Source organism: Haplochromis burtoni, unplaced genomic scaffold (genome assembly GCF_018398535.1).
Source record: "Haplochromis burtoni strain Fernald_Lab_line unplaced genomic scaffold, NCSU_Asbu1 Contig_276, whole genome shotgun sequence".
In the NCBI taxonomy this organism is placed as follows: domain Eukaryota; kingdom Metazoa; phylum Chordata; class Actinopteri; order Cichliformes; family Cichlidae; genus Haplochromis; species Haplochromis burtoni.
This window is the reverse complement of record NW_024582637.1, coordinates 660,457-673,186: the sequence shown is the minus strand read 5'-3', so window position 1 is coordinate 673,186 and position 12,730 is coordinate 660,457. Positions and strand designations below refer to the sequence as shown.

General features: G+C 44.6%; 1 protein-coding gene across 2 annotated transcripts in view; it reads right to left on the bottom strand.

Moving 5' to 3' along the window:
- The window catches only part of fam222a (family with sequence similarity 222 member A), a 56,565-nt gene that overhangs the window by 14,007 nt on the left and 29,828 nt on the right, over nucleotides 1–12,730 (bottom strand). For both annotated transcript variants that reach the window (XM_005940182.3, XM_042227699.1), the window contains one exon: nucleotides 9,501–9,643. In XM_005940182.3, the coding sequence (XP_005940244.1) occupies nucleotides 9,501–9,597 (97 nt within the window). In that variant the 5' untranslated portion in view covers nucleotides 9,598–9,643. The remainder of the gene's footprint in view (nucleotides 1–9,500; nucleotides 9,644–12,730) is intronic.

Below are 12,730 nucleotides of genomic sequence, written 5' to 3'. Positions count from 1 at the left end.
ACACACACACACACACACACACACACACACACACACACACAGATCCCACTAACAACTAATTCTAATATTTTACCCTCCCGATGAAACTGATGTTTTTTCTCTTTAATAACATCAATAGCAATTCATCAATAAAATCCATAAATCAGAATTAGCTGCAAGCTAACTGATTTCTTATTAAAAACCACCAAACAGGTGAATAAACACAATTTAGTCTGAAAAAAGGACAACTCTCAGCCTGAGTGTGTTGACCTCTAAAACCCACCACTCTCTGAAATAATAGCGTTGCCCTCTGACCCATAAAAAAACATTGACTCTCCCTCTGCATGTCTTTGGATCTTTTTTTCACCGCTTTCTCTTGTTTTTCCCCATCCTTTTCATTTCTTTGTGCTCCTCTCACGCTTCATCCCCCTCTCTGTCTTTTCATCCTCCTCTCCGTCTCCTCTGTCTCTTCATCCCCCTCTCAGTCTCTTCTGTCTCCCTCTCTGAGTAAGTGAGTTTCATCTGGGGTGCTTGCCGGGCGAAATCACCTCAGGGCGAACACTTTATTATCTGTAGTCAAAGCGTCACCACAAATACCATTCTACACACACAAGTGTCACTTTCCATTTGTCTGCACTCTGGCTGCATTAGCAGAGCCTTGCCAGCCCAGAGCCTCATCTCAAACGCACCCAGCAGAAGAAAACTAACAGCGTGGGAAAGCACTCGCCCTGCATTCCTGCCCCATTAACACCACTGGCAGCACCAGAGCAGACCTGCTGCCTCTCAAAGGAATTAAGACATTATTATCAACACTGACCTTTCTGAAATATCTTACAATATGACAAGCTATTTAGGCAGGAGCCTTAGAGTCTAGGGGAAGATATCTTAATGTGCATGAAAGGGAACTAAGCAGATGAGCCTCCCTTTAATTCAGGAGATCACTGCGCATGTTAATTACTAATGATCTAGCTGAGAGTCTGGTCAACACAACACCAGTGGGTAGTTTAGTCCTCTTTGAGCCGCAAAGGAATGCAGGCCGGCAGCAGCCGTGTCAGGCCTTTTGTAGGACACCCGTGCACCAAGCAAACAGAAAAACTGGGGCAACATGTTTACCTCACACTACACGCTGAATTTCATAAACAACAACAACAACAAAATTAATTTTAAAAAAAAACCACCCAAACAAAAAGAACAAGCTCCGTGTTTGTTCCCATGACAGCCAACACCAAAAAAAAAAAAAGACATTTCAATGGAAAAATAACCGTCCTGAATATTTCACACTGTGAAGAGAGCTGCTCACAGCCACAGCGTCATTTCAGGAACAAGTTTCACCAGGCTCTTTCCATTTGCAATAATTTATGGGGCTGGATGGGCAACATAATAGATTAATGGAAAAAATAACTATATTCATCGCAAAAATTGCTTTCTGTTTAATAATCAAGGCCTGCCAAAGGGCTTAGTTGAGTGCATGGTTCTGTATAGAAGCAGGTTCTGTGATGAGCCAGCCCTCAGGCCTGCCTGGGCCACCCTCATTGTGCATACAGCATGGTCTAGAAAGCAGAGCTTTATCAGCAAATACCCCGAGTCAGCACAAGCAGCGGGGTGGTTATGTGCTGCGACTGGCACACCAGCCGATATTGTCATGTGCGATTAGGCCTGTGCTCATGAGCCTGTGAACTCATTCCTATGGCATCAAAGTCAACTCCACCTCCTACTCTCCTCCATTTACATCCATTCCTCTCTGCTGCCCTCTCCTCCTTCCTTCCCCAGGTTCTTCCCATTTTACATTCAGCCCTGCCGCTTCACAGTGTACCTTCAGTGAACCTTGTGAAAAGCTGTGCTCTGCTGAAAACAGATAGAGAGGGAGAATAAAACAGCAGGTCAAACTGGTTTGATTTCCAAAACAAATCTCGACAGCTTAATTAACTCCATCCAAAAGGGTCATCCACAAGTTAGAGCCAGCCAGAGCAACAAAGGAGCAGACGGCTCCAGTTGTTTTGTTTTGTCTTGGTACACCTCTCCAGATGACAAGGCTGATAGAGAGGAACAAAGCACAGCTCACGGAAGACAGAAAGACAAACTATGAGGCCTGTTATGGGGAGACATCAGGAAGAGGAAACAGAGATTAAACCATTCAGCAATGAGCCAGAGAGCAATGCGGGACACAGAGCCAAGAAAAAAACCCAACAAGCTAAAAACCTGACCTGAAAGATTTATGTCAGGCCCTCCTTGTTCTGTCTTTAAGAGAATATGCCACGCTGTGACACCATTTTCTCAAAGGGCTACATGTACAGCAAAGAGCCAGCAGCATTCAGAGTCATGCACAAACACAAATGGACACAGCAACAACACACACACAGTTTTGGAGTAAAAAAAAAGAAAAACCCAGAGGTAAAGATCGTAAGCACATAAGCACAAGAAAAGGAACCAGTGCACAGAGCAGAGGAGACGGGGAGGTAAGGGAGAGAGAGCGGGAGAGAGATGGAGAGATGAAGGAAGGCTGGAGGGGCCTGGGCAGGCCTGTCAAACTGGAGGAAGTGCTGGTGCGCAGGCCTGCAGGTAAATGGAAGAAGAAAGGCGCCTGCAGGCTGCCTGAGGCAAGCCTGGGCCCTTCTGTTCTATCATTTAGGAGACAAGTCCTCCACTGATTCCCAATTAATATTTAACACTGCACAGACAACAAGGCAGTACACATGCCGAGGAGAGGAGAGGAGAGGAGAGGAGAGGAGAGGAGAGGAGAGGAGAGGAGAGGAGAGGAGAGGAGAGGAGAGGAGAGAACCATTGAAAGGACATGCATAAATGAGAACGTTGTCAAAAAGATTAATCAAAATTTGTAAAAGATTTAATGTCAGTGGAGTTTTTGAAGGAAGGATTTAATAGATGCAGTGTTCTATAATGTTAACCATCGCTTAAAGCTGAATGTTTTAATGTTTATTTTTCATCAATAAGGCTCCATCTTATCCAACTATGGGTCTGTGGTCAAACTTAAAAACTTGTTTTAAGTATTAAAGTTCAGTTCAACTGAATTCGGTATGCTTTATTGGCATGAATTATGCACAACTGTGTCAAGGAACCCCGTCACCAAAGCGACAAAATTAGTTTATATAGTTTATGTGGTAAGTTAGATCGATGACACCTTAAAGTTAACAGAGAAAATGAGATACAAATGCATTACAAGAACATTGTGAGTAGATCGTCACCCACTATCTTGCTGGCGAGATTCACCAAGCAGTCTGAGTGCAAGTGAAAGCACCATTAGATGATGTAACAGGTAGTGTAGAAGCAACATACTGACTGCTGTATGGTCTTCGCAGACCCATGGCTCTTATTCATTATTATTTAATAGATTCATTTTTATTGCATAAAAAGAAGTGACTATAGGCCACTACAAACTATTACTGATATCAAATTTGAGTTGTATTCTTGCAAGTAAATGTTTTGTTTCTTACTCAATGCACTCCTCTAAATGAAACTTGTATATTTGTATCACTGGCACCATCTGGTCACTGCCATGATCAATTTCCTGAGAAGCCACTTTCATTTGAAGGCCAATCTGACAATCTGAGTTTGCAGATTGTCCTTTGAATTGTGATTGGTTAGGGGAAACTGATTCTTGGGGATAGTCTCTAAAGTCTTTAAGGAACCATGGAAGAGGGTTGTAGCAAGAGGTCTAGGATAAAACCTTAGGGTCAGACCATGGCGTCAAATCTTTAACTATGTAAGTAAATATTCAAATATGAACATCTTAAAATGACAAAAATGGGCTTCATTAGAATGAGTAAACAGCAGACTGCAGTTAAATGTCCCAGTGGAGCAATGATTTGATTATTGTGCTGTGGTCAGTTTGCACTCCCATGCTCTCTCTGCCAAAACCTCTGCACTGCTTAGGCAGAATGAAAAACCAAAGGCAGGAGTGGTATTATAAGTGCATTGCTGGTTCAAACCAAAACTACACACTGCTAATGGCTCTCTAATTTCAAATTGCTCACACATGACTTCTTGTGCATTTTCTAATCATGTTTACACCCTTCAATAACTTGTGCAATAACATACTGATCAATAAGTACTCTGTAAATCTCAATAATAGCTATGAGGTTAAAATGCGTTGGCTAATTCACTTAAAACTAAATGCTGGTGAATCCTCCAAAGAGGACTACTTTTATGCAAAATGTTGCCAGTTTAGTAGAATTTAAGAGGGTAAATAATAATATCTTGATTTAAACTTTTGAATCTGCTGTAGTATTTTCATTTGGATGAAGCAACTAGACAGAAATAGAGCAATTAATGGCTTGAAGTCTGGTTAAAAAAAACTCAAACTTTTCTTCCAACTCGCACACTTTTAAAGTCCAATTACTGGACCAAAATTCCGTTTTTATTTTAAGTTTTGTTAAGACGTCCATGCTCAAAAACAAAATATCCTGCCAGGAGTGTGCCAAACCTCCTGAACGCCTCTCACAGCCAGGCTGTGCTGGGTTTAGCTTTATGAAGACACGATCATTTCCTGTGGGACAGCTAGAGCCTGCAGACACTCTCTGTACCCTCGCTCAGATCGTCCAACCCACCCCCACTTTCTGGCAGGCGAAGACAGAGGGTGTCGCTGCCTTGCACCTGGGACGCCCAAATGCCAGCTCGGAGGCTTTGGAACAAGGAACCTGTTTTTGAACCCAAGTCCTGCTGCGACCAAAACTACACCAGAGTCCCTTTTCCTCAAGCTCACCTCTCAAGGCAATAAGATTGCTTCACCCCCTGTGTTCACAGCAGAAGGCAGAGGGCAGAGGGAAGGCATGGCTCTGCTGGATGTCACCATCCGGAAATGATTCTCTGTGTGCCAGCAATCAGACGCCAACACGACAGAAGAGGCTGTGGTATGCATGAGGTAAGATATGTACAACTAATATCATATGGCCGTCTCTCTGAAATAAACTGCGACTCAAAATTCTCCGCTTTTCACAATCTAGCAATATTACAGAAGTGCAAATTACACAATCAGTGCAGCTATGCAAAGCCAGCGATTCCTCAAAATGAAACTGCATAAATAGGAATCGTGGATGAGTTATGGAGGAAGACGTGGATAGCTGTCAATCACCTTGCACTGTAAAAAACACCTCGTGACCTCTGCTTCCTTGCTGCAGACAGTGGAATAATGACAGTCTCTGTGGACCCTCTGTGGAATTCCAAATGGGAGTTAGAAATGAGGTAGTTCAATCAGCGGGAAAAGGTCAAGTGCATGCAGATTTGCTCTCCCTTGCAGTCTCCATTCCTTTTTTCCCAGTTTCGCTTTACACCCTCCAGCCCCCGCCACCTCCAGGGTACTGAGGCAATCAGGGTAAAGGCTGTTATTTCTGCTGCCGCAAGTGACCACGTTTAAATATTCAACTAAAAAAGTCCCTTCCCTCCCCTTTCTTGCCAACTCCCCCTTTTCCCCCTTGGATAGTAGTTGTTGAAGTATTGTGGTGCAATTTGATACGGCCAGCTAATTCCACTGTTATGTCTCGTACTGCCTCAGACAAGTGTGGAGGAGAGGTGGCAGCAGGTCATTACCTGAGCATATTTCCCTCCCAATGGCAATGTGGCTTAGGAAGAGAAGCAGCTAAAAGCAAAGAAAACTAATGGCTTTGGCAGCTCTGCCTGCAAAAGCATGGGGCTATTAGGAAAACTACAATCCCCAGGTGTACCTCTATGTCATGTCCTAAGGCTGTATGTGACAAGGCCAGGTTGTCTCTGTCGATCAAGCTGGAAGAGGGCCGAACCTGGCCTGACATAGCATGAACCTGGGATACCAAGCCTTCTGGGAATTTTTCATCTACACCTGGCTGATTGGCACCCCCCGGGCCTCCCGGGTGGTGTCACACAGGGTTATGGTTGCAGGTGTGCTTGTGTAAATGTGTGTGTACACATCTCTGCTACAAGAAAAATTCTGGGCTGTACAACAGTTGATTGAAGAGTGGCTTTAGCTTTAAATAATAATTTAAAAAAGTAGCTTTATGTGTTTGACATGAGTAGAATTGCGTTCATCTTTAAAGGAAAATCATTTTTGTTTTAATTAGGCTTAGGTGCAGTGACACCAAAAGTAATTATAAATCACCATTGTGTGCTCATGAGTTGCAACCAGGCCCTGTTGAGGTTAGAGACACAAGGGAACACCCAGGTTTAGCCCAAAGTCTGATCCAATCATTGGACAAATATGGGAGTGGCAGTAAGCTGTTTTGTTAACAAGGGTACTGTAGCATTGACAGCATGTCTGCACAAAATGTGCAAATATGCACACCCATTTTGACAACTGCATCATTACAAAATGTCATGCTGGCACAAACGCAACTGCTAAGGAATGAATAAACAAATTAAAACCTGCTGAAATTTGAAAAGATATTATTTTGGAAAATAGCCAGCAGAAATACCCCCATCAACTACTCAAGTGAAGGATTCTGGACCTGTTATTCTCTAGCTGACATGCGACAGAGTAATTGTTGTCTGGGCAAGAGGGGAGGCAGGGTAGTGGTGGGGGCTGCTGGGCCTCCTGTCCAGCCATCTCAGTGTTCACTGGACTGGTCCGCCTCCCGTTCCCCTCCGAGAGCGGGGCTTTAACGCTCACCCGTGTTCCCTGGACCTTCCGGACCACATCGAAGGATGATCAAGGAAAGGAATGGGTGGAGAGGGAGGTCACCACCGGCTGAGGGTGGCCAGGGTCAGTGGCATCCATTCACCCCTCTCCCCCTGCAGGGCCTTTCTCTCTCATCTGCCTGGATGGGTGCCCTCTCTGTGGGGCACAACACGATGAGAGGTCCTGGCTCCGCTGCCGTCTCTGCCTTTCATGTCTCCATATAGGGCAGTGGTAGATAAACGCGGAGGGGGAGGACGAAGGAGGGGGCAAGCTACAAATGTCACCCATAAGGGGGGATTTAATTAAAAATGACAGGGGCTGGCGCTGGAGAGTGCAGCCACATATGTGCGGAATTTGGGCGCAGTGAAAGCAAGTGCCTATGATTTATAATTCAAGTAATGCTCCGCACTCCTTTTAATTCTACGGCCAAAGAAAAAAACTATCAAAAGGCTGCCCTGTGAGGCTAATCCAATATGATATTTTTAAGGGCAGGCGGTCAATAGCTTTTTGAAAAGCCAGCTTCTCTGTCTCCCTTTCTGCTTCTCTCTCTCTCTCCTCTACTTGTCTGTCTTTCCCCGTCTCTCTCTCTGCTCCTGCCTCCTTTCTCTCCCCGCTCTATAGTACCTCACCCCACCCTCCTGAGCACAGACACAGAGCGGGCTGTGATAATGGAAACATCCCGCTCTCCGCCTCCTGTTTCTCCTGCTAAGCTCTGTGCGCTTGGGGGAAATTGATTGTCTGGCGAGCCGATCTGAACGCTTCCAGCTGATGGTAGAGCCAGTTAAGTCCTTTTTTATTGAGGGTATGAGGGATTTTTAATGGGATTCAATGGGAGTCGCATCAATGAACTGTGCAGCCACTCGGCATCTGCATGCAGGGGCTTTTTCTAAAACCCTCCTCGCCCTCTTATCCCAATGCTCTGCCACCCCACCTCCACTTTCTCTGACACACACACCCACACATACACATGCAGACAGGTTTTTGTGTAAAGGAAAGCAGATGCAAATGACAGAGCTCACCTCTACCTTCGCTGCCACGTAATCCCCCTCCTGCACTTTTACTTACTGTCCATTTCAAGGGTGTATTCTTATATTCAGCTTCCTGTTGAGAGCCCTGTCATTTTACCCACAAACCCTTTCCATTCTGGCACAAACTTGGCCACGACCAATCAGTCATGGGACCTGCTCAGCATGGTGACCTGAGTGTGCCCACTTCTGCAGCCAGACCCACTGTCTGCTTTTCTGCAGCCTTTCTAGGCCCGGACAAACAATTGCCTTATTGAGGCCAAGTGGTGCACGATGGTGGAAATCCAACACTTGCCTCCCCCTCCCTCCAGTCCAAGGACAGAAAGGAGGTTATTATGTTCAAACATCCTCATTATGAACCTCAAGTCAGTCACTGCGGTAGTCCTTCAATCAAAGGGTTTAACAGGTGGAGAAGGAGAGGGAGTGACAGGGAGAGTTAGACAGAGAGGGTCAGCGAGAGGGAGGGCAAAGGGAAAGCTGGAGACTGTTCTTTTTCTCTATTGATTTGAGTCCTGACTCCCACTGGCTGCTCTTCAATAAAGGACCTTGAGAGGAAGTGGGCTAATCCTGCAAAATTGGAAGTAGGGAATCGATTAAGAAGACTGCTGAAGACTCCTTCCATTTCTCTCCCTTCCTCTTCATCTTTACCTTCACTAATTTTATTTTCACAATTTCTCCTTCCCCCTCCCCCTTTCACTGTGCCTCTTTCTCTAAAACCTCATTAGCGATTTGTGGTTGGTTCACTAATCTAAAGAGCTAACCCTTCCAAATGCACCCAAGGCTTTGTTTATCTCTCTGTTCCTCCCTGTTTCATGCACATCTATACACCTCCATATCCACACAGACTAGAAAAAACAACAAAAAAAGTCTGAGTACATATATTATACAGTCACCTTTTTGTTTATGATTCTTCTCTCCTCTGCATAAGGAATTTGGAAAGTGATGCTGAGCTGAAGAGTAGCTAATTGGACAGTGAGGAGCTGAAAAAGAATTTGGGCAGTGCTTCATTTCTTCGCCAATCAAGAGTTTCAAGCCTTTCACAGGGCTAGTTAAAGGCTTGATACAATGCTCCTCTGATGAAGAAGCCCAGATCCTTCTATTTCCACTAAGCCTTTGTAAGCTTGGGTAAAAACTGCAAGGTTAGTACTCCCCTGCTCTCCATCCGCCAGCCTTTTTAATCAGCTTGAGGTAGCTCGTAGCCCTGCCATGTAAACAAAGGCCAATAAAGAGTCTAGGAGTGTTAAATAAGCAGGAAAGACCTTTCCTCCACTTGTCAGACAAAAAAGGCTTATTCAAAGCTTCAGCAAAGTTAACGAGAAGTTCACCTTCCAGAGGCCTGACCGCTGCAGCTCTCTCTAATCCCAAACTGGTTAGAGCTAGTTTCGCCAGCACTCTTAGCGGTTTTCAGCCCTGGCTCATCTCTGTCCCTTTACACCATTTTGTGGGTGGACAGAGGGTGGTGCTAGGGAGCAAACAGAGCAGCTGTCACACTTTACATGCGGCCGGCACAACCAGGGCCAGACACTGTAAATGTTTACAGACCCTCAGGGTCACCCAGGGCCACTGAGGCACGTTAAACACTGTCTGTTCGGCCCTGTTGCCACGACTGCACAATCAGCACTGCTAAACAGGCTCCCTCACAATGAGTAGCCAAACAACATAGCATTCCAAGGCCTAAGTGCAAAGTGAATGAAAGTGTTTAGAATTCCTCAGAGTATTGAGAGAAAATAGTGCCAACAACAGAAACTGAAAAGTCTATTTTTCGTAACTTCTAGTTAGGGTTAACAACAAGTTTCTGTCCTTCAGCATGAAGATCAAACACAAACGTCGTTCTCATTCCACTGCTTCAGGCAAGAACTCCTGACCTCTATCGCACCCTCTCTTTGTTAACTTACATTTCCGTCCAAGGGCTTGTGGTGGCTCCAGGGTCTTGCTGGCACACACTGGGTGCTGGGGTTGAGGGTTTTGCCTCCTCTGCAAACAGGCCAGCATGGCGAGGTGGGCACAGTACAACAGCCGGGGGAGTTCTGCGGCCAACCTAGAGTAGAAAAGGAGCAAGAGAAAGAGAAAAAGAGGAACACTGCAGTGAATTAAGCAGGATGATTCGAGGTCAGAGCTCCATGGCCGTGTCTCGTAAGGCTGCAGGAACTCACTCTGGGCTAGATGGGCTAGGTTTCTCACTCACGATTTAATTGGTAAAGCATGCCTACGGCTGCCTGCCCCTCAGCTGTGTGTTGAATGATAAACACACACCTGCATCGGGGCACCACAGTTGACACGGGTTCAGAGCACAGTCCAGGCCAGTCACTCTGCAGCTTCAAACAGCACATCCACAAAGCCATTCAACCGCATCTCCTGTCCATGAAACCATCGTCAAAACAAACACACGGGCTCACACACAAAGTAGCAATACTCAGGCACACTGAGACACATTCTTTCCAGGCCAGTGTGTACGTGGTGATTGATGGCGTTATCTATGGACAGCTAAAAAAAAAAAAAAAAAAAAATGGGAATGCTGAGAAAACAGCAGTCTGCCTGCAACAACTTAACATGCAACAGCTCTGGGGGACTGTCAGGAAAGGCCTGGGGGGGACTGAGTGGTGTCTGCATGTATGTGTAGCCGTGTGTTGAACCGTATGGTTGCATGTGTGTGTGTGAGCAAATGCGATGGGCTAGGAGGGGGAGACTGCCAACCGTACATCAGGGCTAGTGACGGCACTAATCAATCTCCCTCTAGGCTATAAATCTCCAGCGCTACACTTCCATTTTTCCCCCACAGCCACCTTCACTCAGGAACAGGGAAGCAGTTGCTGCTAGTTTCTTCTGAAAAAGCCCATCCTAGTCCTAGTGGAAAGCACAGGACACAGTTTTACATATATTATGCAGATACAGGTTATCATTCATTAGAAACTTATGAGTGTCACGTAGCACAATGATGACTGATTACTTCTACTGGTTTTATAGGCCAGATGAAAACAGCTAAAGCAAACCGCTGAGGTTCCAGAAGTGATTTTATATGATAAGGATCGAGATTCACTTCACCATTGTTTACTCAGCGGATACCGTTCATTTCCTGGAACCACACGCTCTCGCTGTATTGAACACTTTTGCAGCCCAGTCTCACCTACAATGGATAATGGCTGTGTCTATAAAAAGGATTGTGGCCTTAATCTTAGCTCAGCCTGTGTTTGAATGTCTTGTCCAAAATGCATCAATATGAAACACTATTGTTTCCATCTGGGTTGGTCTCCTCCCATATTAAAACAAAGAACAGAGGCAAATATTTCATCTATGCTGTCAGCGCCAGCGTCTCCCGCCATGATGCGTGGCAGATTATTGAAAAATGATTTCTCATGCGCCTGTCACAGGCTTGTCCCCTGTTATTTATTTTCTCAGTGAATCACTAAATGAACATTTAGCCACCTGCCATCAGTCCATTACTTAGTTTTATAGATTATCATTTTAATATGAAAGAATGCAATTACAATGATTACAAGATAAATTAATGGCAGCAAAGCGCCGGCTCCTGTCTCATTCATTTAAAGAATAAAGCAAAACACAGACCAGCAGTGAAAATCGTCAAAAAATTAAACCAGTCATTGAAGAATCCAAACAAATCAAGCTTGTAAATGACCCAATGTTCCTGTAATATTTGACCAAAGTGAAAAACCATCATCTAAAGCAGGCTACGTTATGACAAACACTTACAAAGTCAATTTTGTAACTTTTATTGAATATCTGTGACAATGACTTCCAAATGCACAAATGCAAATTTCATCGGGCCTTAAAACAGAACATCCCCGGCACAGTTTAGGTGAAAAAGAGGAAAATTATAGACAAAATCCTTCCTCTGAGTTTGGCAGTAATTAACTTTCGATTTGTATTTACAGGTGTATTTGTATAAACTTGTGAAATTCCCCACATATATTTTACCTTTTAAAAACAGGAGATTTAAGAAGTGCATCCAAATGTTCTACAGCCATTTAGCTTTTCGAATGATTCAAGCAAAATTTGATTAGAAGTGTGAGGGTGGAAAATGCAGAAAGGAACTACGATACGCAAACACATCTAGCTGCCTGTAATTAACACTGAATGACTTCCCTGGTTTGAATAGGCAATGATCAGAAACAGGTGTTAAATGCATCCTCCCCGCCCAGAATGCAGTCTTTCACCCATAAAAAGCCTTTTAAAAAAATAAAAAAATAAAACAGTTTTAAAGAAATTACATTTGACCTCAGACCCCGAGGCTTGTATAATGCACTTAACACTCGCATGTATTTTTAAAGCATTTTAGAAGCAGCACAAAACAACTCTTTTAGCCTGTCAGTGTGAAAAGGGTGTTCACTAAAAATGCATCTCTCTAATAAATATGAGTAAACTGCATCTTTAGACTCCGAAGACTCCACTCCCTCTTCCTCTCTCACACACATTTGCAGTGAAGAGAGGGGCCACTCTCTGTCTCGCCAGGTGCTTGAGCAAAAAAAGGTCGCTTGCAGTGCCATTTCCTCTCACACACAGGCAGGCCTGGCCTAAACACACTGGCACTTTGAGCTCATTACTGGCTATTCACATAATCCTTTCTCTGTGTCCTCGCTGTGAGGATACTAATTTCACAACAAGCCCATCCTCACAGTCCATTTGTTCAAAGATAGTGGTTGAGAGAGTGGAAAGGGACACATGGTGTAGATTGAGACTAAAAGCTAGTCTTAACGGGGGATACCGCCACCGCTTTCCCCTCTCTGAAATAAAAGACAATCGTCTAACTACCCTCCATTTTTCTCCATTTGCTGCTCACCAAATGTATTCGGAGGCATTATACTTGCTGAAAGAGACCCTCTTTTTTTCAATTCAATTTCAAGAACCAATTTTCCCCTATTATTGCCGTTAAGAGAGAAGCCGAAGGTGCAAGTCTTCAGCTTGTTTGTCATGTCCCTCTTTTCCCCTCATCTCCTCCCATTAGGTTATTGTACTACTTAGCAGATGTCTATCAGTGGCAGGAAATAATCTCCAAACTAAAACCCTGTGATCCATCGTCCAGCTGCCCAAAAAAACAGCCTGTCATCCTGAGGTCAAATCCCGTGGAGCTGCTGAAGAATGTGCGAGCACACACACTCACTGCCCCCCC